At 36.9% G+C, this 27,932-nt stretch overlaps 1 protein-coding gene across 4 annotated transcripts in view; it reads left to right on the top strand.

Moving 5' to 3' along the window:
* LOC132910476 (plexin-A4) overlaps positions 1-27,932 on the top strand; it is a 441,637-nt gene that overhangs the window by 313,686 nt on the left and 100,019 nt on the right. For all 4 annotated transcript variants that reach the window (XM_060966206.1, XM_060966207.1, XM_060966208.1 and 1 more), the window contains one exon: positions 21,482-21,664. In XM_060966206.1, coding sequence (XP_060822189.1) covers positions 21,482-21,664 — 183 coding nt within the window. The remainder of the gene's footprint in view (positions 1-21,481; positions 21,665-27,932) is intronic.

Consider the following 27,932-nt stretch of genomic DNA (forward strand, 5'->3'; position numbering starts at 1 on the left):
ATGTGCAGTTTGAAGTATCGAGATTGTGGAGGTTGAAGTACTGTGAAAATAGAACAAAGGGTTTGATTTCGTTATGACGGTAAAAATAGTTACGAATGCAGGAGAGGGATTACAGATTCTGGCTTTGCAACTTGTTAAATTTTTATCTCAGCAAGTCGAGTAGATACGATTTGTAAAAGAAATTCATTTTATTAATCTACAGTATATTATCGTCGTGTTGTCTTGTACGCCAAGTTATGTTTGATATTTGTTCCATAAATTCATAGTTGTTACCATTCACTTTTCTGAATTTATATCCAATAGGATGTATATGGAACAAAAATTAAACTGTCAAGGAGCCACATTAATCAACTCCATAAATAAGAGGTAACAAAAGCGGTGACTTTACAAATATCCACTCTGAAATTTACTACACGTAAATACTACGCATACTATACATACTATGCATCGTTTATTCACCATCTTTACGATAAATACAATTATAACGTTAATCCATTCGTTTCTCAACTATTGGATATTAATCGTAGAACTGGGTAACGACATCGAAAAATGTACAAAAGTAAGTCGATCTGTTTGATTTGTAAGGAGTCGAATTAAAAACATTTGACATATTCCTTCTTCTCCTAAAAGACAAACATTGTATTATTTTGTATTATTCATCCTTCAATTTTACCCACTTCCATTGTCTCTTCGTCAAACGTGTCATGCAGATTGAAGGTTTTCGCGGGAATATTGGTATCGGCGGTCATTGATTCGCGTGCTACCTGCACTGGAGCCACTGGAGGCCGTAGAACTGCAGGCTTCTTGCGTCGTAAATAACTATATAATCCTCCGGCGCCTGAGCGTTCGATTAAAATCCGGCCGGCAGGCAACCGGGCCGTGCACAACAAGAATTTTCTTCCGGAATTATTGTTATCGTCACGTATATTTCCCGGCGTTAAAGTCCCAGGTTAAATATCCGCTTGCGTTCGCGCCGCGCCATACCTCCTCTTGCGTCTCTTTCTCTCTCTCTCTCTTTTGCCCGACCATGTCCGTGTATAAATTGAAAATTCCCCGGAGTATTTCAAGGTAATCTACGAGGTAAATTCTCTTGGGGCCAATAAAAATGAAACAGCCCCGTGCAAGAAAACGCCCCGGCGAACGCGAAACATTTTTCCCCCTTCCGCCCTATACTCTTCTTTCCCCTTTTATCTTTGTTTTCGCCCAGGTTCTTCTCTTCCTGCTACTGCACGCGTTTAATCGACGCCACTCGCATTGCTCCATTCAAGAGACCGAACGCGGATGGCTCTTGTAGCGTTTGGTTTGAAATGGCAGGAACAGAGATAGTAGGTTTTGGTTGGTTTAATTATTCGAACGGAAGCCTGCTGGGGAGGATCATACCCGGCTCTTTTCTGAAATTAGGATTGTACCGAGTGGTGATCTTTTGAGAATCTTACAATTTTTGTTCCTGGCAATTAGAATCTTTTATTCGTTTTTCTTCTATAAATTATTTCATAATTGTTTAATCCTCATATGGTGCTTCAACGCGAGTTAATTCAAAATGGGTAAGTACAGTAAAAGAATGAAAATAACCTATAATTTTCTGTAATTGCTGAACTTAGAAAACTATGTAGAAAAACTATATAAATTGTATAAAATGTGTATTAATAACATTTTATAAGAATGATTTCTTCATATCTTTATTTATTTAGGAAACGTATAATATGTTTGAGTTAAACACAATGTATTTGATAAAAGATAAAAGTATGAACCAGCTTTATGATAAATTCCGTGCTGCTTTTTGGTCGAACTATACTTAATTGTATATCTCATTTTGTCGTTTTTGTCGTCGTTTGGATGAACGAAGAATTTACTCTTGCAACAACGAAAACCAGAATAATTCATCTTCTGAAATCATTTTCATGTCAGAAAAATTATATTACACGAAACAAGTCAAAGAAATCAAAGATGAAATGTAGGGAAAAAACGCCAGGTGTTATACAACTATTTCAGCTCCATTAACATCCATCGAATTGCGGATACAATATAGGACTATTATATGCTATTATCACGCAATAAAATCACTTTGTCTCCTTTGTCAGTAAACGAGATCGTTTCGCGATGAATATCAATCACATTCAATATTTCCATCCATAGCTTTCTAAACTGATCTTCGATCAAGATAGAAACCTTTCAAAAGCTCCACATATTAGAACAACTATCTAACATTAGAATCTCTAAACCTCGCCCTAGCAATTCCACGAAATAAAAGAGAAAACTTTCAATACAACTCCATTCGTATGAACCCCGAAACGAGCCTACCATAACTCACCGCCTATCGACGATGATAATCAAACATCATGTAAACTGATTCCCCTATTCTTTCATCATGCAAGGGTGTTGCAGTTCGCGATGGCCACGTGGGCCCACAATGACGCGTATTTCGTGGCTCGTTTCGACATTACGCGTGAAGCAGGGTATGAAATTGTGTCCGACAGGATTCAAAGGGTTCGCTAATCACAGAGGATGGGGCGGCAGGATGGGATCGCCACTCCAGAAGCTTCGACTTTAATTAGGGAATCCGGAGAACTGGGGGATGGATCGCGAAATTAACGTTACCGTTGAAAAACTCTCGAGGTTACGAGAGCCACGAGGCTGTCGTATCGACGAATAATACGAGCTGTTTGCAAGCATGGGGGTTTTGCAAGCACTCGCGTACAGTCAACGAACGCCGCCCCCTCTACCCTTCTGCCGATCGTAGTTCGGAATTTCTTTTTTTTTTTTTTTCTTTTTTTTAGTTTTTTGTTCGGAGTCGTCGACGACGAGCCCTTTGCCGGAAGAGAGCAACGAAATCAAGTGCAAACAGTGCGAGTAGCTGCCAGTTGATTAATTGTTTCGTTTTCCTTTTGTTTCCTCTCGTTCCTATCCTTTTTTCTTTCTTCTTTTTTCTCCTTTTGCTATTTGATTTTTGTTCTTTCTTTCGTTTTCTTTCTGCGAGCTGTGGTAACGAATAGAGGCAGTGACGGTGCATTGAAGTGGTTTTCGACGACGCATGAACACTAGGTATTTCGTAACCGGGATACCAGTATTCTGAATTTAATGGGTCGCTCAATATCGGCAATTTTCTTGAAAGTTAACCACTCCGTAATCTCGGCCGCTTCTTCGTCGTATTTCTTCTACTATTCTTTTTGCTCCTCGGTATGTTCAATTGGCTTTTGGTTGGTTTCGTATAAAAATGTTGGGTACATTGAAATGAGAGCAGAAAAATTTTAACGCGTTAAAAATCTTGCGTCCGGTCAATTTTGCAAGTAATTTTTGTGTGAGAAAATAAAATAGTGTAAAATATAACAGCAATGTGCTTAGTCGTTGTAAGACAAATTATGATGTATTAACACAATGCATCGCTTAGAATTCTCTTTTAATTAATTGATATTAAATTCCTATTCGAACTCATTTATTAATATTTGAAGAAGCATAGACGTATGTTACTATCCGTTTAAAGTTTTGATAAAATTAACAGTTTTGTGTATGTTAATATCATATCGCGAGAGTGAATTCCAAATATCTGTTTCGCGTCTTTCTCGTCGCTATATTTTATTCCATTTAGACCCTATGATTTTATAAAGTTCGAGCAAGTCCAATTTGTATGAAGCTATGAAGCACCTTCTTTGAAATTATGGAAATTTCTTTCTGTTCCTAACATGTGCTTTAAGCCGATGAATTAATACAAATTGTTATTTAGGCAAAGAAATTTCTAATGAATGAAATATTATATCGCTTGTAAAGAACGATATTTAGTAGCAACGAATGCAGTAAATGGCGTTTATGCCTGTAAATAAAATTCTGCAACCCGTATTATTACTTGGCCGCATAGAACAACTTTTAATCAAAAAGAAATTTGTTTTATTCAACCGAGAAACGGTATAAAAGCGTGTTTTCCCAGCGTAGCTATTCTCTAATGGAATCCGCTAGTCGTTCCGCTTTCCGATTATTCCTCATTCACAAAAACTCTGAATTTCCCCGAAGCTTTCGCAATTTAGAAGGACTTTTCACGTTTTAAATTCCGCCAATCTTTTTTTCACTTACAACCTAATTTAACCATCCTCTCTCAAATTTTCCCACGCGATCGTTCACTCACACACCGTCCTACCCATTTCATCTTCTATACAATCCAATTACACGTCTCTCCTGTCTCCTAAAGATCCTCCGCAAATCCTCCATTTCCCAACATCTTTCCATCATCATTCCACAGCTATATATAACCGAAAAAGAGAGAAGAAGAAGAAAAAAGAAGAGAAGGAAACTTCAAGTCCACTCGTCCTCTACCAAATTTAGAAACGTCCAGACCAAAAGTAGCGCCAAACAAAGAATTGGAACGTTTACAGCGTGGCGAGTGGAAATCCATTCGGATGAAGCTTCATGCAGCTCGTACAGCTCATTGTCTGCAAATGGCCGAACTCATTTATCGGGATCGGAGACAGAAAGGAAAGAAGAAACTCGAATCGACGCGCGTGTCGTGGAATTTTCAACACCCCCGTTGGCTGAATCACCGTAGCAACGAAATACAAATGGCAACGAGCGGCGGGGTGGTCCCGATCGTAATGACAATCGCGTTTGTTGCGACACGAGATCACGCGATACTGCGTTATAGAGAGTGTTATGGTAATTCGGCACCGCGCGTCCACGGTGTATTCCCGTTGGATCATGTCGCTTTCATTGTCTCCGGCGATGTTTCTGGCTCGCTACTAGCCGCGACTTATTGCGATCTTGCCGCGATCGCCCGGCGAAATTTCTTATCGAAAACGTTTCGTTCTTCCTTCGGCTCCGTCGTTTATTAATATTTAACAAGCTCGAATCGCTAGTCGTTCGAACGACCCAGGCTAGCTTTTATACTGTACAATACAGTTGAGCTAGCGTTTATGGCCGATCGAACTCAGGAACTAGGTAAGGAGAATACTACGGCGAAATAATCGGGAAACGATTGACAATAAGTCGTTCGAGCGTTGATAAGCTGGGAAAATGGTAATTGTTATGGAAACACGTTCGAGCGCATTTCGTGACGATATACGATTGTCTCGTTTCTTCGTTGCTACTGTGTATTGCTATCTTGGATCGGTGTAGTTACCGATAAAGTGAAGATAGAATTTTTTAGCTGGTAGATAAATATATTAATTTTTGGATAGAAGGAATAATATGCAAAATGGGAGGAAAGAAAATTTATAGAATAAAAAGTGTATGGATTTATGTTTGATAAGAACAATGGATAAATATAATATATAGCACACAATAGATAACTGTTGCCAGCATGGTAAACAATTTTTAGTACAAGTGCTACTAGAATTCACAGTGTATGGATTTGAAACTTTCCCCTATCCTACGTAAGTGTTGTTGAAAAGTTGAATCAATTGTAAAAAATTGGACAGGTATGTTGAGTTTATTCTTATGAAATATGAAATTAAATGAAAGAGAAGATTCTAAATGCCTGAATATCATGTTACGTAGGTAGTTTGTATCTAATATTCAGGAAACTGAAATTAGAATTCAATGGAAATTGTGTTAAAAGTACAACTTGTCTTTGTCGAATCGAAACTGCAATTCACGTCACAGATGTGACTCGACGTCATAAGTCAATAGATTTAAAGAAAATATGTAGCGGGTTTTGTAAGAGGAATTGAGTTTGATTTTAAAGTGGATTCTAACGTCGGTTTCTTTTTAATAGTCGGTTTCTCAACGTGGAAACAATTTTCTACCTTTCAACGCTACTGTTCGCCGACATGAACATTATGCGAAACTGCGGCAACTTCAGTGGCGGCACTGTTCTCGGTTAAAGTTTGATGCAAGCATTCACCGGACTAACCGCGAACCGTTCGCTATTCTCGCTGCTCATAGTTTAGCCAAACTCTGTCACTCGATCGAGAAGGACGTTAATAACTGGTCGCTCGTGTTCTGCTAGCAAAATCGCTATTGGCATCTGAGCGATCGTCTCCGCGTGTTAATTACGCTGGATGCTCGCCCGTCAGACAATTACCACAGCCTCTCTGTTCGTGTCATCTAACAATACAACAGCTAAATCTTTCTTCATTCTTTGTCCAAGATTTTTAGAAAGTATAAAATATTATTGAAGAATGTCTTTAAGACTTCATAAATATTTCTTTTTGGTGGGTGACGTCTTTATTCGCAGCAACAATTTCTTTTGCTTTTGTTATTCTGTAAGTTTCACAAGTCAAAGTAAGATTTTTGCAAAGACGTAAATAAAATAGCAAATGATCTCTACTTTTAACTTTAATATTTCTCGAAGCTAAAGGTTTCTTGAAAATCATCACTGAAGAACCCAAGTTTTATTTAGTAAGATAATCTACTTAATCAGATGAATCACGTATTGCATATTAATATTGATTCGTTTTTCCATGTAGTAGATATGATAATTATTTATTTTCGTAAGAGGAGTAAAATGTAAAATAATATTTCAAGCAGATATTTCATTCGTATATCAATCGTACGAAGCATTAAAAATTTCCTATCGGACCAGACTTAAGGAAACACCTTATTCATAACAGAAGCAAAAAAATAACGGGACGAGTGTATAACTAGGCGCGACTGTGCAATTTTATAACGCGATAAATAATTTCCTCGTGTTACTTTTGCGCGATCGTGGCAACGTTTACCGTAATATATTTCCAATTACCTACCGTACTTTACGCATGTTTCATAATTCAGTCTTGAAAGCGTTAATAGGAAATAGTGGCCAAGCTCATAAACCATATTTACCAACTCTGCCGTCGGTGTCTGTTGCGAAGTCGAGGATTCCAATTTCGAGGCCGGCGAAAGAAATAACGTGCAACCCCGTATCCGAGGGTCATCGGCACCCGAACATCTAGCCACCAGATTTAATATCTGTGCGATTCGCGTCCAAGTACCCTCGTATCGTTTCATGTTTCAACAAAAAACAAATACACGAGCAGTACTGAAAATTCTCGTGAAATTGCATCAAAGTATTTTACTTTATTCTTCTCTGAAAATTTATAGAAATAAATTGTATCGAAACGCATCGTGTTTAATATCCGCTGAATAAAAAAATTGCTTTTCATTTGATCATGAAGTCTGTCCAAAGCATTTCCATATATAAAAAAGAGAGAGAGAGGGAGAGAAAAAAGAAGGAAATAGAATTAAACTGTTGGATGTTAGTTAGAACAGAAAATTTATAATTTGAATATCGATGACTTTTATATCACTTTAATATGGTTAACTTTTATATAACTTTTATTCCGTGAATGTTGATACGATCGAGAAAGTTATATGTGTTTAGCTAGCGAATTATTCGAATAAAGAAATCAGAATGGGGAATAAAGCAGTGCTATCGTGAAACGATTAATCATATTTCCATAACCCATTTCCTTTCCATCAAATATCTGTTCTCTACAAGTTTATTCGAAAGACAAAGATAGATATTGGGGAAAAGTGCTCGACGTTTCGAGTCCTGTTATTTCCGCCTTTGTATCGAGGAAAATACAAAGCCTTGTATCGGTCTGACAGGTCAAGACACGAATATTCATCCTGAAAGCAGAAACCGAGCGGAAGTATACATTCTTGCAACTCGATCGCTTTGTTGATCCGCTACTTCGAAACTGTGCGCGTTGACGCGGATGTACATAGCTGACTGATAAATTTATATAGCAACGACTGAAAATTGTATAATTTATAGAACGCACAAGCAAATATTCTGGGTGAAACTAGAAAAATTAAATTGGCCACGCTTTCACGAACATTAATTGCATAAACAATAGTGTTTCTGTTTCGCTATCTTTATGTACGTAGAGGAAATAAGTGAAGCATTCAATCGATAAGCGATATATCGGCACATAATAATGAAACGAGTATTTAGATTTAATTAAACCTATATAACAATGCTATAACGAAATTTAAATTTTCTATATTTTTTATCAGCCGTATAAATATTGTAACACTTTCGCAGTTATTAAATTTAAATTTAATAAAATATCGTACGACTCTAACGATAAATGAAATTCCATGTAAAAATTACAATATTTGTATCTTTTCACAATATTTCACAATGAAGAACACTTTCACATTCGAATTAAATACAAATACAGGAAAATTTGATATTACCTTAAAAAATTATACATACGCACATAAAATTGTCGAAAATGTTAATTGAAATATACGATAGGCCAGGCTAATTTGAAATGAATATTTCTAGAGAATAAATCAGACGGAATTCGAAAGAAATCGTTTTCACCTGTTTACTTTTTCTCAAATTCATAATCGCTTCACGCCACGACGCCGCGCCAGTGCGCCATGCAATGGACAAAAATCTAAATTATTATTCGATGATATCAGTCTGTATAATTTTGTAAAAGGATTAATAAAAATCGTTTGTACATCCAAATCTAATCATTTGAAAATCAGGTCACTCATTCATTATATATTCTTGTTCGTTAATTCTCGTTAAATATTGTTTTTTACACCTTAAATATGGAGAATTTGAGCAAAGATATCTATCATTTTAATTTCAGATTTAAAAATTTCTTTCTTTCTTTAAGGAGCAATTAAAAAAAACGGTTCAAACCGTCTTGTTTTTAATTTTTCTATGTCAAGAAGATATCGTATTGCATTGCCACGTAATTTCCCTTGCTGCAATCTACTGCACTGCACGTTCTTAATCTTTTTAGTACAATCCATTCGTAATCTGGTTGAAGAGTGAATTTCTGACTACATTTATTCCAAGAAAATTTTGAAAGTGAAACAAAATTTTTCTCTGCTAAATGTCAACACAATATGTGATGAAACTAATGGAAAGATAAATGATTTCTTCATGATATTTACGAAAAGATGGAAAGATCAAAACAAGATAAATATTCAAGATATTTGAACTAAGGCAAGAAGTAAGGAAAATATTAACAAACATTTGATAAACAATTTTTTACTCACGCCGGATACCCTGATATCAAATTTCAGGAAAACTGCATATTATATGCATTTGCTGATCTTTGTCCCGAATCCTCGTCCAAATGCCATCCTGTAGAACGTGCGAACGTGAACTGTGAACGTGCGAACGTGGTCAGCGAATTTTGATTTTTGTGCCGAATCCTCATTCAAATGCCACACTGTGCGCCGCTTAATTTCCAACAAAAATGTTCAACTTGCACGAGTTCGGTTAATCCAACGAAATCCAATTTGAAAACGATAGTGAACATTTTATACGTCTGGCGTTGCGTTTCAGTTTACACTAACATTTACACACTTGTATATAAGCGAAATGTATGTGTATGTAACGTATTTTATATGCGCTTGCACGCTTGGGTGCATTTGTACATTTAAATATTGTTTATTTCGTTTTATTTATGTCCGTTGAAAAGAGTTCATCGATAGAAAATAATTTTCGAGAGATCGCGAAATATTCTTGTGAAAGCTATTTATTCGTTGCCAAACAAGCCACGAACAGTGAATCACCTTTTTTAAGAGGTTGAATCGAGTTTGTATCAGTTTTCAGTTGTCAGATCGACAGAGTGTAAATATTTCGAAAATGTAAAGCCGATTTCTCGTACGATTCGCAATTTGTCTCTTTCTTCTCCTCGCAAAATTTCAACGTTTCGATGTGAAACAGGAATGCTATTTAACGGAAAAAGAAAAAAGAAGTTGGAAGCCTCTTTCCCAACTATTTGCCAAGAAAAATGGCGAATGGTTTTTTTCTCTTCCGGATGAAAAATCTCGTCGTGCCGACACATGTAAGAGTATTTTTATATTAGGATTTTCTCGGAGAGTTCAGTTTGCAGAAGTTGGATTTCGATATCGTTATCCTTTGCGTTAGGCGTTATCGGATTTATTTAAATGAGATCACGACGCGACGTTTTGTGAGGGCTTAGGAATGTGCTAAATTATCTCCTTGACGGAGAAGTCCTTCTTCAATTTATCGGTAGAGAATGATCAATTTTTTGATGATATTATATCACGTGTTTTGTACTTTGATCGATATAAAGAATAAAATGGCATATATACAAATATTAATACATCAGTGCTATTCGTTTAAAATAAAGGTTGAAGGAACAGACGAAGAATTTAAGTAATACAGAAATTCTAGAAATTATCATTGTCCATTCGATAAGTATACAAAAGACGACATTAGAAAGTCATAAATTTTTAACACATATATATCTTGCAATGTATATTCTCAATAACACATATTTCTCGCTATAATACTAAATCTGTGTAAATTAATGAAATAAGCTATAAAACAAACACCATATTATAATTGAATTCAGAAAACTGTAAACGAAGTACAGTCATATATGTACATACTTGCATCACAAAATTATCCACTGAATGATTAATTGTTTAACAAAGTATACTATTTGACATTCCTTTAACCATACAATAGTTACCAACACATATCATAGAACACTCCTTTCTTTAGTTATCGGTATCGTCAGCTACATTCTTCTCTCTCGCTATATCCAATTTCCCCACAGTCGAATAATCAACAACAGATAACACAGTAGCCTGACAAGCAGACAATTTAATCTCAAACTTCACGTTACAACAACAAATTCGATAAATCTCAACAGGCTATTTATACGACTATTGTAACGAAGCACATTGATATTCGAATGACGAAGTGATAAGTAATTTCACGTCGACTAGGGAACTGACGCATCTTGAACAAGATACAGCTATCCAGCAACCCCCTCTATTTCCTCCTTATCGTGACTTTTGTATTGTCATTGGATTCTCCGGATGTTTGTGGTGATAAAATTTGTCCCCTTGTCAGGATATCCGGCTGGAAATATGCGGATGGACGAGCCGCGATGTATGACAGCGAAGAACGACGAAACGACGGGAAAAGAGGGATCCGAGAAACTCGCGGGAAGATAGAACGAGCGTAAAAGCTGAGAAGAAGATTGCGGGAAAAGCGTATCGATCGGTTGCGCGTGACAGACGCTTTTCTCGAAACCGCAATCCTCGATTACAAACCCCCGCCACCATGGAAACAAATCTGAAGCGTTTTCCGACGAGCAGAAATTCTGTCCACGCGTGGGTGGAGGCGAAGATAGTCGGCAAAGAAAATGAAGAGAAAAACGCGGCGATAAATTCGCTAGAATTTCCAACGTTTTCATTCGGTCCGCTGCTACGTACCGGTATCAATTTTTCTCCACTTTTTGTCCTTCGCTTTTCCCTCCTTTTTATTTCCCCCTCCCTACTTTCCGCTTTTCCCTTCCTTTTCTCTTTTTATTTCTTTATTTCTTTATTTCATTTCATTTTTCGCGTTTCTCGGTTTACGGTATCACGGGAATTCAATTAACGCAATTGCGGCGAATTAAAATCCGGGAACCTGTTTTAGATTTTCGCCGCTGCCGCTCTCTCCAATCCCCCGTTTGATTACGATTCGTAGCGTTTTGTAACGAGTTTTCCCCTTCATTCACCTCTTCCCTCTACCCTCCAGACTTGCCCCTCCCGTCCGTCGATTTTGCACAATTTGCACTTGAACGTGCTTTTGACGTAAACGAAATAACGACAGCTCGAAACTGCCCCCTCCCTTGCCCGCTTGCTGGGAATTTGTAAAAGCGGTCTCGTTGCGTCGAAGAATGCGAACGGAAAATGAAGGCGGGAAAATTAATGAACCGGCCCCTTTCGATTGTTTCGATACGAAGATTATGAAGTATAGCGAGCTCTGTTTTCTTTCGCCGCTTCTCCGTTCACGCCATAACATTATCCAAACCGTTCGTGTGCTGTTGCTATCAGAGAGGTTCATCTTCTTTTGACTGAATAAAAAATAAGTTAGCAGAACGGTAAAGAGGATATCAAAATAATTGGAGCACGTTCGTGATTAATTACCAGGAACGAAATATTCCGATTAATATAGTAATATCTGTACCTATCAAAGTTTCGTAACATGTATGAAAGATATGAATTTCATGAGATATTGTTCAATTATTTTAATCGGCTTGCTCGATAATTCCCTGTAAGCATTTCTTTATGTCGAATATTCTCGATAAAATTAGCGAACATGTGGTTAATTTTAATCCTTCTGACAGTGTTTGCTTATTGTTAGTCAAAAAGTCGAGTGTACTTCTCTTTGTAGGTATTCAACACTCCATGCTATCCTCTTCTTTCAATGATATTTTTGTGATTTATACTTTCGAAAATTCAAAACATATTCAGACTTACTTGCCGATATTCCTATTTATCTATATAATTTTTTAAGCAATTATCAAGAGGTCTTTTCTAACAGCAAATTCTGGAAGCTAAAAGTAACGAGAGAATAGCATTTTAAAAAATTGAAACGTCTCTTCTTGTTTGAAATACCTTCCAGAAAGAAATTATAATTTATTACTTGTGTTGCATTTTCATATAAAAATGAATGTGCTGTTAATTTTGTAAATATGTAACACCAGCGTGTTTTAATTGGGGTTCCACAAACTTTGTCGGTCTTGAATTGGACGTCAGTAATTAAGAGCTAAAAAAGTGTAAGTTATAAAGTGACGATACAATAAATCACCGGTATTGCCCATAATTATTAACAACCAATTATTAAGCCGTCACTTATTGCTTTCACTTTTCTTAAACCTTAATTACGGTCAACCGGTTTCTTTCGGTCTTAACTACCGACATCTCATTTATTTAAACGAAATTCTATCAAACTCCGACTAAAACATACTGTAATTAATATTACATATTTATCAAATTATTATACGTGATATCGGTACCACTGACATAAAAAGTAAATTGCTTCGAAGCTCCCTTACACTATGTCATAAATAACTTACCCCCAATTACCCCTTTTTTAAACTCGCGAGGAAATAAGAACACTTAAAAATTTCCCTTGCTAAACTTCCTAATAGTCGTACAAAAAGATGATTTCTCCTGTACGCTGGTTACTTACTTCGTTATACTTCGAAGCACCCCGTCTTCCCTCCAATTACAGAACTTTCATCCGCGAAACTTCTTCCTGGATGTTCCTCGTCGAATTTACCGCGGCGAGCGCAAAAAAGCAGACGTAGCACCGTGATCGGAGTACGCGTCGAAAGTTATCCGTATATTGACGCCGCTTATAGGATGTCGCAGAGTTGATGCATGATAATTAGCCGTGCTGATTAGTCGTCGACGCACGTACCTACAGACACACGACGGGGTAAAATGTCACAAGACGACCATCGAACAACATCCTACCATGCCAGTATTAATTGCGCGTTCTACGATTCGACATGCCTTTGACGTTCCGTTTCAGTTATCGTCCTGTCGATTGTATTTCCTTTCGTCGTTCTCGTCCTTTTTTTTTTCTTTTTTTCGACGTCGCTGATAAAATTCGTTGCGTGGCATAGGGGTGTCGATTAATCCTTTTCCTTTCCTTTTTTTTCGACGTTGCTAACAGAATTCGTGGTATAGTGTGCAGGGGCGTCGATTATTTCTTCTTTTCTTTCGCTCTTTTTACGGAATCGCTGGCAAGGTTCACGACGTAGTATAAGGATGTCTCTCCCCCCTCTTTTTTTCAGGATTGTTAGCAGAATTCATGATGGTAGTATAGAGATGTCGATTACTTCCTTTTCTTCTTTCTTTCGAGATTACTGACAGAGATGACGAAGTTTATGATATGATAGAATGATGCCGATTATTTCTTCTTACCTTTCGCTTTTTTTTTGCAAACGCTGGCAGAGTTCATGATGTGGTATCAGGGTATCGTTTTGCTTTCTTTTTTCTTTTTTCTGGGATTGTTAGCAGAGTCCACGACGGTGATGTCGATTACTTCCTCGTCCAAGTTCCAGTTTCTTCTTTTTTCCTGGATTACTGACAGAGTTCACGATGTGGTTGTACGAGTGTCGATTATTTCTTTTCTCTTTTCCGTTCTTTTTTGAACGTCGCTAGCAAAGTTCACGATGCGGTATAAAACGACCAAATATCTCTTTATTTTTTAACTTCATTGTTTACAGTCACATCTTTTTCAATGTTCCTGATTGGAGGATGATCCTGAGATTTCACTGTCCTATAGAAGTGTTGATTATTCCTTTTCCTTTCCTTCTATCTTTTTCTTCTCTTTTTTTTTTTCTTCTGAGGTTACTGACATAGTTTATGACGCGTTATAGTGACGATACTTTTCTTTCGTTTACTTCTTCTCTCCTTTCTTTTTATTTCTTCTTCCTTATGCTTCTCTTTGTCTGGATTAACGATAGAGTTCGTAAAATAGTATAGAAATGTGATCTTCTCGGCACTAATAGTAGAATTCATGATATCCTCTCGATTATATCGTCTTTCGCTCTTTTTTTATCACTCCGTTGCTTACAGAATATATGATGCGATATAAAGGTGTAGGAAGTGTGTCGTCGCTGGAAAGAGGTGGACCAAGGGAACATAGCATACGCTCGATTCATTCGTCGCGTCCGCTTTTATTTCGACACAGTTTCACGCGGCATGCGCACGCCAAGAGACCGGCAAATGAGCGGCGTTCGTTAAATTTTAATGAAGTCCCTGCACGCCGAAGCTGAATTGTTTGCCGGTTACAGGTAAATCAGATTTCGCTGGAGTTCGACGGCGGTATAGCGCGCCGCTGAAAATAATTAGAGGATCCCGGGATTGTACATAAATTTTTTTCCTTCTTTCACTGTGCTGGAACAGAGTTAAGAAGTGGTATACGAGAGATTCCATCGTTGACTCGGCCGTTCACGTGAAATTACGTCTTTTCATAAGCAGCTGATGTCTCATCTCATAATGATGTTCATAGCGAAACTACGTAATTTTATTAAAAGGTGGAAAAATGTAGAGATACTGTACGAAATTGTAAATGAACTCGACATATTTACAAACTAGATCATTTTACACGATTCGGGCAGCGTTACTAGATAGAAACTTGTAAATCGTAAATTACCAAAATTAATAAATATCGATTGAGGAAACACTAATTGAAAAATTCAATCGATTGAGAACGTTATAACAAGATTAAATTGATTTTTGATGAAACGAAGTCACGTTCGATGTAGTTTCCAGAAAGATCGAAAGACCAAAACTGGAGTTTTCTAATTATTCTAATTAATGTATTTAGCAAATCAGTCCCTGCTGCTTGTGGGTTTAATTGCAACACGGAACACGAATTCATTACATTAATGAACATTAAGCTAACAGAAAATATAAAGCTGTAGCGTTGCATCGACTGTAGAGAAATATACGTAATTTATTTCATTTCCACACTTTGTGCATGCAAGCTTTAATATTCGACGTTAATATTGACATTACAACATTTAATGCTATTTAATATCGTCGCATTTAGATATACTTTTAAGCGTTACCGTAAAGTAGATTTCTCGCTTGAAAACACCGTACTACCGAAATGTTAATAATTCACAAGCTTATATTTATTATTACACGCATACATATGCATAGAATATAAGATGAAGTTATTCCACTACAAATCTTTATTTAAATTTCATTAATTCGGTTATGTGCATAAAAACATGAAACTTTATCAAGCAATTACCAAATTACTTAATAAGAAACCTCAACAAACTCATCGCACGAAAGTAATTCCAAAATCTCGATGTACCTCGATGCTCTTTTAATTGATCCAATTACAATCGCGAACACTTTTGCCACGTGCATATGTGTGGATCATTAACGAATAGAAAACGCTTCACAAACGATTCATACGAGCCAGGATATCCTAACATCGATAACTCCGTTAACTATCGAGAGTTCTCTGGCGGATCATCGTATTTAATGAAAAGCCACGGACAAACGATCCTGCGAGTGCTCGTAATCAAACGATTCCCATTGAAACAGGACACGTGTAAATTAATCACCGTATCGCGCGCACGTGCACACAGCTGCGCATCCTTTACTCGCCATTTTCACCCGTTTGTTCAAAGAAATAAGAAATAAAATATAAAAAGAAAAAAGGAGGAGAAGATAAAGAAGGATATATTCCAGACCATTCGGTCGACTCGTTTTCCCAGCAGTTCGCGAGAAGCGAGTCAGCTAACGCGTCGTTACTCCAATTTTCCGAGTTAAGGCAAAAGGGAGAGGGCAGAAACAAAAAAAAAAAAAAGGGCAAAGAACGCGCAGTAACGAGCCTCCATTTTGTGTTGATGGCTGCATTAGGCGCATTTTCAATAGAGAGCCTCGTTGTTTTACCATAACCATTGTTTGTTCGAGCCTGGCTCTTTCTAACGGAAGGAAGAAGGAAGTTGGCCGAAGATGGAGAATTCGATGGAAGAGAGAGAAAGAAAGGTGGAATGTGGTGTTGCGAAGCGAAAGTGTACTGCAACGCCCCTTCCGTTAACGTCGGCGGCGTATTAGCACCAGGAATGCAAATAATTGTTCGGTGCAGTGTATACAGGGTGGCGAAAGCAACCCTGGAATGTAAATAGAGCTGACTTGAGAGTGGCCTCACCGAAACCGGGGCTTTCCACCTCTGCTCGTCGATGTATTGACCTCTCCTGGTTATGTGTATGTGTGTGCGAAGATTTCAACGTTTTAGCTCGTCTGTGAGAAAATATGTGTAAATATGGATGTATGTGTGCAGCGAGGTATGGGCGAGGGTAGCATCCCCTGTCAGTTTGCTCGGCATTCGTAGAACGACTCATGGAAGAGTTTCTGCTGAATCAACTGAATCCCGGCGATGGTTTGACTTTCATTAAGCCGCCGGCTAATTTGCGACGATTTTCAAGACAGTTTTTCTTCTTTTCTATTTAATTGGATAGGATATTGAACTCAGATAGGTGATTGATGAATCGCTTTAGGATCATATTAAATGTTCTTGATTTTTCTGCAATCGAAAATAGTGTACTGATCTTTTTTAGCGCAATCGGTTTAGTTCTTTTTCTTGTTTTTATAAAAATTGAAAGTTATTTCATCATCTTCGTACTGTCTTAGGTTTGCGAAACGTCTGACAAAATTTTGGAGATATTTGTCAATGCGTCTATTTCGTCACGTAATAATTTCTTGAAGCTGCGATGAAGAAATCTTCTTTTATCAATGAAAATTTATATTTTCTGATATTTTTATAAAAAGACATAGTGTATTGACGTTCAACGCCAGTTATCCCAGAAACAAATACATCCATTTATCGTTTAGTTAATTGACATATTGTATTGTACGCCAGTATCGAAGAATTATATAAATTTAACGACACTTACGAACATAGATACAATAACAGTTTTCCAGACGTATTAACTTCAGCAAGAAAACCACCGTACAATCCACTTTACCGTCTTCTCTTTCTGCTTCATAAAAAAAGTGACAAACATTTTCAGCATCCCAACTTTATCCTAAGCTGCTCAACTGACGACCTGCGAAATTAATCGTAACTTCAACGCAATTAAATCAACGTCCCCGGCCATGGTCCGGAAGAGACCAAAACTCGGTGCTCCTCCCGCAACAAAAAGCCGCGTGGCATTCAACCAGACTGTCACGGCGAATATCACCGCGAAACTGGAGACGATTTCACCGAGCGTAGGTACGTTGGGAGTTGGAAGGAAGGAACTGCAAGTCCGCGGGTGGTGAGAGACTTCTTGCGCTCGTCTGAAAGCAACGCAACGAGAGGAAGGTTCGGCACCAAGGGCAATAAAGTATCGCATCTGGTCGCGCGACACGATTAATCGCCACTACGCCGCCAAGAATTAATTGCCGACACTACGATAATTTATCGTGGCTTGGTTCGCGGCGATATTTCACCAGCTGAATACTTTTCATGGTTTCCGCTCGCGAACGATAACCTACGATAACCCTGTTTTCCCGTAGCGAAAACCACGTCCAGAGGAAATCACAAACGAATCAACGTCCTTCTGTTTTTCAAGCATCTTTGAGTCGGAAAAACGAGCAGAGGAACAGCACGTGATCAAGGGACCATGCTGCTTTCTGTCGCTCGTCGTTACCTCGCATGGTTTTATTTGTACACTCGCGCCCGTAATCACCAAACATTTCCTTACTTTAGGAAAAATAATTACTAGGACGTAGATACGACTTTCTGAATCGATATTTTACTGTTTACGAGTTACTCGGTCGAATTAAAGTATACACAATTTTATGCTATAAAATGACCATAATATAATCCATACGTACAGTTCTTGTGAATAATTATAGACTCAAACACATTTTCAGTATTATTTCTTCAATATCTGCAAGAGACATGACTGATCATGCCTGGATATGTTAAGTGAAATTGTTTTTGTAAAGCATAGATAGAACGTTATAGAATATGAGGAAATGTTACATGGCGAACTATTGTCTTTCACAACCGAAATAGAAGACAAAAGGACAATTTTCCGACAAGACAATGCTTCCATTCATACAACTGTCACTACAAAAAAGTGGTTCCAGTATTTCGGAATACAATTATTACTATGGCCATCATTGACCCTCACCTGATCAAAAACCTGTGGGGAATTCTAACTAAAAATGTTTACGATCAGAAGAAGCCACCTTTGGAAAATATCGTTGAACTTAAAAAAAGAATAAAATCTGCTAATATATACTGAATACAAAGGTAACAAAACTAACGTTGAGTTAATATTTTTTCACAGCCGAAAACACAATTTGAAGGAACATTTCATTTTGTCTAGACTTAATAAGAAGAAAATTTTGATTATTGTATTATATTATAATATGATATTATATAAACATTTTTGTCAATTTTTGCTTTAATATTATGAAGAATCTAAAGATGGGGTTGAGTTCATATTTATTCACGACAGTGTATCTATACATACGATAAAACAATAGTATGTCTGTACATAGAGTAAAAAGTAAATAAAACGGTCATCCAGAAACAGCTCGTAAGTTATGAAGTCGAAAAAAACTAATTTTTGGAATATTTTTATCTTCGTTTGTTTGTTTCTATGTTTGTACTCACATCACGTAAAAACTACTGAACAGGTTTGAACGGTTTTCTCTGTTATGAAGCTTAGTGTCCGGGAAAGAAAACAGGCTATGTTTCATCTCGATCCGTTTTGCAGAAGCTGATAAATAGCTTACCATCTGAATTGCATGCGCTCTCATGTTTGGTAAAAGACAAACAACGATGGCTACCGTTCACGTCGTATTTTCTCTGAAATCGAATGTTTTTATAATTTGATATTTTATTATTATTTATTGTTCGTTATCTTTTACTACGGGGAATAACCAAACTGTTAATACAAAAGATACGCAGGTATTTCATTCATAAAAATTCATCTGCTCATAGATTGTTCCATATATATTAGTATGCCATAAACTTTAGGTAACAGTTTAGACTAATACGAGTGTCTTTAATAATTGTTATATAATTAGATCTATCAGAAATAATCAAGTAGACATTTTTTTATTAGGAATTGTATCGTATTTATAAATTAATTCCCAATAAGACATTGCCCCGTCAATACAATGATGTATTTTATTGTCAATACAATTGCGTACCAATACTTCTTATAGTCATCGTAAATCAATAAGATATGCATACCTTCCCAGCTATGAAACAGTACACGCGGGATTCACACGGTCGTCGCTGTGAACTTATCATCTGGCGATTTAATCATGCCGCCGCAAGGTCTCTACGTTTAGAGATAAGAGGGTGCAAGGTATGATAGGAAGAAGCTATTTATGCGTACGATGTCTCTATTGCTTAGGAACGCGGAATCTAATACGCGATTTCCGTGATTTGATTTGTGGTTTGGCCTTGGTTAATATGAGAGAGTTGATTAGGAGAATTGATAACCTTATGAGGTAAAATCAGATAATCGAAGTTTGAAAGATTGTAAGAGTAGGTTTATAGGGATATTATGATAGATTCTTTGAGATGAATATTTAGTAATAATATAGAAGAGGACATAGCATATCGATTTCACTGATCTTCATCTATGTTTCCCAAGTCAATGTCTTAAGTAATTTCACTTATACTAATAGCTGACGCTTGGCTTTAATTCTCAAAAGATTTTATTATATTTATTTTTCAATTTTTATGTTTAATTTTAATTTATTATATTTATTTTTTAATATAGATTTTATTATAATTATTTAGTTTATAAGGATATTATGATAGATTGGATTCTTTGAGATGAATATTTAGTAATAATATAGAAGAGGACATAGCATATCGATTTCAATGATCTTCATCTATGTTTCCCAAGTCAATGTCCTAAGTAATTTCACTTATACTAATAGCTGACGCTTGGCTTTAATTCTCAAGTGATATTATTTTTAATAATAGTATAATTAATGATGGTATTACAAGTATTTTTAACAGTGTTAATTTTTTAAACATTTCGGTAAATTTGGTTAGATTTGAATGAAATGGTTACAACTTTTGTATATTTAATCTTATAGTATATTATTATTGCTATTAACTCTGAAGATAATTATATTAAAATTCATACGAATAATAATGTATTTCATATATTATTATCTGATATAACTTAGAAGATCCTTAAGCTGTAAGATCAACGTTTTTTAAGAATAGCTTAAGATTAACGTAACGTATAAAAAAGTTCTTGATAGAAGCGTGACTTTTTTTCCAGTTTCGCGATTTTCCGTTCGCATATTCATTTACCTTGATACTTCTTGATTTAGACATTCATGAGTAGGAAAAGTTTGGATCTTAATTAAAACTTGGTAAACTCGGAGCTTCTTGCTACTTTTTAATAGCCGTTGACATGTCAGAAACTTAGAAGACTGTCGATACTCAAACAAAACTTTGCAAAATCGATAACCGATGTCTCTAGAAGCTTATTTTTATCGTCCTCTACTGAAAACTTTAACGAAGGAAGGAGATGATATTTTTGACTGCACGAGTTTGCATTTAATCCGCGCGAATATAGATAAAATAAATTTTAAATATTCACGAGTGACGGTACATTTAGTCTGTAAATATAAAATAAGGAACGCACCTCATAACAAGCGCTATTAGTTACGTTGTTTGTCATGTAAACAGTGTACATTACAGCTAATTGCTTCACCTGTTACAATCTTCAGCGTATAATAATAAGCTGTAATTGTTATTAATATACTTGTTTCACGCTGAAAAGATTCACAGAGAGATACGCTGATTAATGTAACATAGCGTTTTGTTCCTGTTAAATATCTTTTGAAATCTCAAATCATTATTAATTGCTATTTTCATGTGCTTATATTTAAACATCTTTGAAGATCTCTTAATTTTCATATTCGCGTTCTTCGATCTTTCTCGGTTCCCAAATTTTTTAATTTTAAAAATCTTCAAACTTTGAAATTTCTTATTTGTCGATATACTAAATTGTCAAATTTTTAAGCTATTTCAGATTTTCGAATTTTATCGTTCAAATTTCCTAATTTGAAAATTCTCAAATCTTCTAATTCTACATTCAATTTCTAACGTCCCAAACGTCTTAATTTCTATATTTTCACACTCACACTTCTAAAACTCTCAAAACTAAAATCTTCAGAATCCAATATATAATAAAAAACATATATAGTCGCCTGTTCCAAATTTCTGTTCATGGAATCAACAAACTCCGAACTGACGACGATTTCGTTTTATCTCTGATTACAGAAACTGCAAACGATTGGCGAGGATTTCTGCGGTCTGGACGTGAACACACCTCTGGGAGGCGAAGATCCGATGGAGGGAACCCCTGTGCTCACTTTCGATACACATCTGACGGCGGTCGCTGCTACCTCGACCGGCGACTACACGGTCGTCTTCGTAGGCACGAGCGAGGGTCACCTGAAGAAGGTCAGTGCACGATACTCTTTATCTCGTCGATCGAAGAAGAGCAAGAGGCGCTCGAACGGTACCGGAGCTGTTTCATTAGGCCAACCTTGTACGTTCGTTATCTGCTCGCTGCATATTTTCCACAATCTAATTCTTCCATAATGACCCTCGACCGGCTCAGTATTTTTAACGCTCTTTGACCTTTCACCCTGGACAATGCGTCGATTCTTTACATTGAAGCCACTGCTCTCCGCGTCGTGTTCTATTTTTTTCCCTTGTACGCTTGATGTTTCTACCGCGAGTGGCTCGTTTTATAAGCCCTTTTTAATACAGAGAATCGTTATAATGATACGAATATAGAAACGTGAAATACGATCAAAAAATGGTGATGAGTGATTAAGAATTTTTAAATATTCATTTATGTCCTTGTAAATGGCAAGCAATATTTTTATATTGAAAGTTCTATTTCTTGTTCCATAATTTAATGGGAAATAAGTTTATATTAATATCTCAATTTCTGTGTATCCTTTTATTGTCTTTTCTTTTCTCTTTTCATTTTTCTTTGAGTCTACTTGCATCTTCGGAGTGATATGTAAAAACTAAAAAATAGTACATACAAGATTAATTATCGTACGATTTATGGCACAATACATAAATGAAAATAGAAGTAATTCTATATTACGGAAAACGTATACGTTTATTTTATACATTTTCCTAACAAATAATTACTCGAGAATATTTCTGTCTTGTATTTAACTGTATTGCTCAATATTGAGAACGAGTTAATCAACCTACAGTAAAATTAGATAGAAACTGTGCGTTAAAACAGAAACATCACAAACAAAATCTGGTGACGTTCAAAAAATTTCATTTCATCCCGCAATATACGCCCTTCGTAGTAAAAAAGAATAATACGTTCCTCAGTCAAAATTTTCGCATACCTCGACCTACCATTTCTCTCACAAAAACTAATCAGAGTCAGAATGGAAGCAGCGAAGCAATAAAATCAGCGTTGTCCCGAGTTACGAGTGGTCGAACTCATTGGATTTCCATGCCGCCTCTTGCTCTCTTTCGGCGTAATAATTAATCCCGAATCGAGCTGACGGCAGTGGCGCCAGCAAAAGTAATCACAATAGATATTAATGCGAACGACAGAATTGAGGTTATAGTGAAATCCGCTTTCTACCCGCGTTCCATTAGCCTGCAGGTTAGCCATTACGGAATATCGTTGCACGCGAAGCGTTAACGCTTAACGAACCTAATGGAGTCCCGTGGACCGGCTCGCGAACTTCAACAGCTCCGAAACTTCAGAATAGAAACTACACTAGCATATCCCGACCTAACTTACCTGATCGTTGCGCTTTCCTCGTTGCGTTTTCCTATTTTTATGAACGTAACTAAAGAAACGCAAGCCAGATGGAAATTTGTTTCATTTACTAAAAATTGTAATTAGACCGCGGATTTCTACGTAAATTCATATTTTTGAGGGTACAGTTAAAAGCGTGGAATTCCTACCTCGGTAGAAAATTGGTTTACCTGTCAAGTATCATAGAAAACATTATACGTTGGATATTTTAGATATTTTTTCACATGATACGCATCCCGTGCAATTTTGCACCTTCAAATTTATTATAGATGAAATCCGCAGTCTAATTATAAGAACTATCCTATTTTCGATATTTTATACACTTTTGTATGTCATCGTGTACATTCTTTTTAATCGTCGAATTAAATACGATTAAACCGCGGATTCTTATGCATTTTTCTATCTCTATGAACATAAGTAATGGGATCTAAATTGAAATTTCATATATATATATATATATATATAGTCTAATAAATAAATATTGTACTGTGGACATTTTACATATGTTTTGTCTGAAAATCTTTAAATTTTCCACAGTCTATTCGTGATTATTCGCACGATTATTCGACCAAGAGATCGTGAATCAAACGCGTGTAACGCGAGCCGTGTAATTGGCTCTTGGGTGATACACCCGAAAAAGAAAAAAGTACGTTGGAAAGAGGAAATTACGCGAGACGATCGCTGGAAAAATGATTCTGGAGTGTAGTTCGGATCGTTATCGCGGTGGATGCAGTTCCAGGAACGCGATATCTCGCGTTGGCCCTCTCGAATCTGTCGTGATTAATCACGATTATCCTGGCTAAATCCTCTCCGATTTCTTCCGGTTTCTCTGACTCGTTACGTTGCTCGCCGATGCTTTATTTTCAGAATTATGTTACACGATCTGGCTGGAAAACGTTGCAGCAGAAATGTGTAGCCAGAGTCAAAAGCTTTTTGGGCATAAAGTATGAGAGCTTTAGTGGGTTTTACCCTTAGCGTATCAAGCTGGGATAATCAACGTTCTTTTCCAAGAGGGATCTTTAAGTTGCGCACGTTTCTCGAATTTGTATGTCTCGGTCTTGCACTCGTTTTAACTCGCAAGAGGAGTTTTAATACGTTTGTTCCTTTGGCAGTGGTAGTGTAATTTTTCTATTATTTATATTTCACAGTTATAACATATTTACACAAAAATTGTACATCTTGTAAATGTGTATGTTTATAGGGAAGATAGTAAACCTGTTTGTTTTAATCGTTGAAAGATAACAGAGAAAATTTAATTAGTTTCTGTATTAAATTTAAGTTTAGTATACGATCGAAACTAGAAACTACAACAAGGATGATTATTCCATACTTACCTTAAATTTAAAAAATTTCTTCGCGAGAGAAAAATACGGTTATTCGAAAAAGGCTCAAACAATCAAGACACTTTTGGCACAAGTTACATTTTTCCACTTTTAGCGATTCCCAGAAATCTTCACTAAAATTCCTATTTCATGCATGTATTTATTTAAAAATAAATTTCTTCCGCTTATTTATTATATACTGTACATATCAAATACAGTGTCTTGGAGTCACTGAACAGTCCCTGTCTCGGTACGCCTAAGGAAATTCTTATCTTTATCAGTCGTTTCGTAATCATAGACTTGTCTCTTAGTAAAAAAAAGTTCAATCCTTACAAAGACATTATTTACACATCGTCAAACAAATCCTAATTGCAACCATTAATGCCCTATACTCTATACCATTAAATAACAATTTTTACGGGACAAATAAATAAAGTTGTATATGCCCGGTAGGCAGATAGACAATTTAATAGGAATCTGTTTCAAAGTGATTTACAAAACGACGCGCAAAAACTCCTACGATCGATTACATCGGCAATATACGAGCTTTCAATATTTCTTTCCGATTCGACATGACGAACGAAGAGGAATTTAATTGTTTCAACTGTGTGTGCAAACAAGAGAGGCGCATCGCGCAACAACATCTCGTTGGACGATTGCAATAGGCGATTGCACCGAGAGTTACAGGCCAGTCGCTTAATGACGAGCGACTATGGTCACCCTTAGCGGCGTAAAGGTTAATCACGATCGCCGGGGCTAAATTCGCGCCGATTTGTTCCGCAATCTCGCGTCAGAACGTACGCTGTCCCGGCGTTAGATGATTCGAAACGGTGGGATGGAAAAGGAAACACGCTTGCAATGATCGCAAGATTATGGATCTGCCTGGTGGCGTTACCTCTCTTGGTATCGTTCCAGCACGTTGTATTTCTAGGAAAATCGCGCTGCGGATTCCTTCCAATTAATCACAATTACCGGCCGAAGCCTTCTTCAATTTGTTCTGCAATCTCCTCGCGTTGAACGGTTGATGATCGAGCTCTATGAGTTTCTGTTGGAAGATTCGATGATAACCACGTTGGATTACACGTGTTTGTCCGCTTGTTTCGTCGACGATTTAGCTTCGAATAAAATCCTCGCCTGTTTCTGATTAATTAAAACTGCGACGACTAGCTGGTTTCGGTTAAATTATATTTGCAGAGAATTTCAGTAACATTAAATGTTTTAATTTTCGTATGGCAACTTGCGAAATGTTTCGCTTAATGTGTAAGGGCATGTTGAAATTTAGTGTTTCTTTCTAATCAATTAACACTGTGATGGTTAATTTTGATTAGATTATATTTGCTGACAAGTTCAGTAACTTTGACTGTTTCATTTTCATATGGTAGGTTAGCAAACACTCAACCGAATATATGCGAGAGGATTTAAGAATTTAGCGTTAGTTTCCCATTAATTAACACTGCGATTATCAGTTTTGATTAGGTCATGTTTGCACAGAAGTTCCGTAACCTAGAATAACTCAGCTTCAACTTGCAGAACATTCTACTGAATGTATAGGGGGCTTCAAAATTTCCTATTAGTATATACTAAAGTTTGATCGAAGAACCGATGCAGAATGCGTTATATTATTATTCAATTATTATTAAATATATTATATTATTACATTTCAATGTAACTTACACAAGCATACAGTACAACGCAAAAGTTCGATCCAGATTTTATTCAGAAAGTCTGTAGAATATGACTCACCCTGTATATCTACGCTCGACTAGATCACGATCATTGAATCAATCATAAACCGGTGTCGCTATCGCTTCGCGACTTTTGGCAGTTACGTTCATTAACGCGTCCAAAGAAAATGCAAAACCGCGGCTGAAAAATCAAAGACGGCGCGCAAAGAAGAAAGAGCAAGAGAATTTATCCTGCAGAGGAGGCTTCAGGTCCCGGGGAAAATTTGCAAGTTAACGAAGTTTCGTGTGGCCTCCGTCGTTATTCATCGTGATTAATTAAAGTCGCCTCTGGGTGGTGGCCGCGGATCGTCGGTCTTCGATTATAATTATCTGTGTGCAAACGTGAAAGTCAAATAGCCCCGTGAATGAGCGCAAATACCGTCGTGTAAATTCGTTGAAAGGAACACTCGCGGCTCCGTTGAGAATGCGCCACGTTAGACGGGGGTAGACTCTTCTGGTCGACCGTCCGGGCGATTCGAGGCTATTAAAAATTTATCCACGGCCACGGTGAAATGTCTGATGCCAAGGTTAACCGATGTCTGAGGCGAGAGTATTAAATTTCGAGAGAAGGCCACGAGAGAAAGCGAGAGGGTAAGGAAACGCGAGCGATTCGAGGGTGGAAACGCTTTTCGGCGTCTCGCTTTTGATCCCTGGCCGTTGCTCCGCCTCGCGCAATTAACTGCTAGCGGATTTGCCTCCCCTTTATGATAGCAAGGATATTCTGGAATTATTCCTTTGCTGTTTGAATAGCTGAGGACTTATTTTCTTGATTTCTTCATTTCCCTTTTTCTTCTTTTTTGCACGTAGGTGGTTAATATTTTAATTATCTACGAGAAGCTAATTCGCGTTCTATATGAAATAACGATATTACAATGTGAAAAACGTATTTTCGCGTAATTTGGCTCCCAGTCATGGAATCTTTGATAGTCTGTTGATTTTACTTTCTCCTGTAATTAATTGTTACTACGCTGATCATAATAAAGCTCGGGTTTTCTCACTGCATTTGCATGAAATATCAAACGCAATTTGGTGCCAGTTATTAAATACACAGAACGCGTCGACAAGAAATGATTTTCGTATCGTTTAAGCGGGCAATTATGTTGCAATTCGATCGTCGGAGCGTGAAGACCCGCTCTCCTCCGATGCCAAGTAAAATTGCAATAAACATTCTAATTAGAACGCTCTTATACCCACGATTAGCTAGTACTATATTATACCATGCTATTATCGAAATAAGTTTGGCCTAATTAGACTAATTCAGCGTGTATTAAAGGGAAACTCGATATCAAGATGTCGCGCAATTTTCTTCTTTTTCTCCCTTCCGTCCTTTTTCTTTCTTTTTTTTTTTTTTTTTGTGTGTCTCAACAGTGGTTGCTGCTTCTTAATATAAATTCCACGGGGACCGAAGGGAACTTTTTTAATTAGATTTTCATTCTCCACGGAAACTTTCCTACTTATTACTTTATCGCGCAACGACAGCATTTTACTCGAACGTTTCGCCGTCGTTAATATAAATAACATCTCCTGTAACTTTGTAATTGATAAGACCATTCGAACAAGCAGATCCTCTAATTAATTCGAGCACGAAGAAAATGGTACAAGTTGAAAGACGACGATAAAGGCCCCGCGAATGAAGAAAGACGAGAAAAGGATGACGGATATTTTGTACGCGTGGCCGTGATAAAATACCGAGAACAAAGAAGTAAAGTAAACGAGAAAAGAAAGAGCGGGAGGTAAAGACGGTTGAAAGAATTAAAAAAAAATGGTGCGGAACGACGAAGAAAATAATGCACGGAACAAAGCGAATAAGAAAGAGGAAGGAAATGCGGGCTAAGAACAAATTGCTGAAAGAAGAAGGAAGTAAGCAACAGAGAAAC

This window comes from Bombus pascuorum, chromosome 9 (assembly GCF_905332965.1).
Source record: "Bombus pascuorum chromosome 9, iyBomPasc1.1, whole genome shotgun sequence".
NCBI classification, from domain to species: domain Eukaryota; kingdom Metazoa; phylum Arthropoda; class Insecta; order Hymenoptera; family Apidae; genus Bombus; species Bombus pascuorum.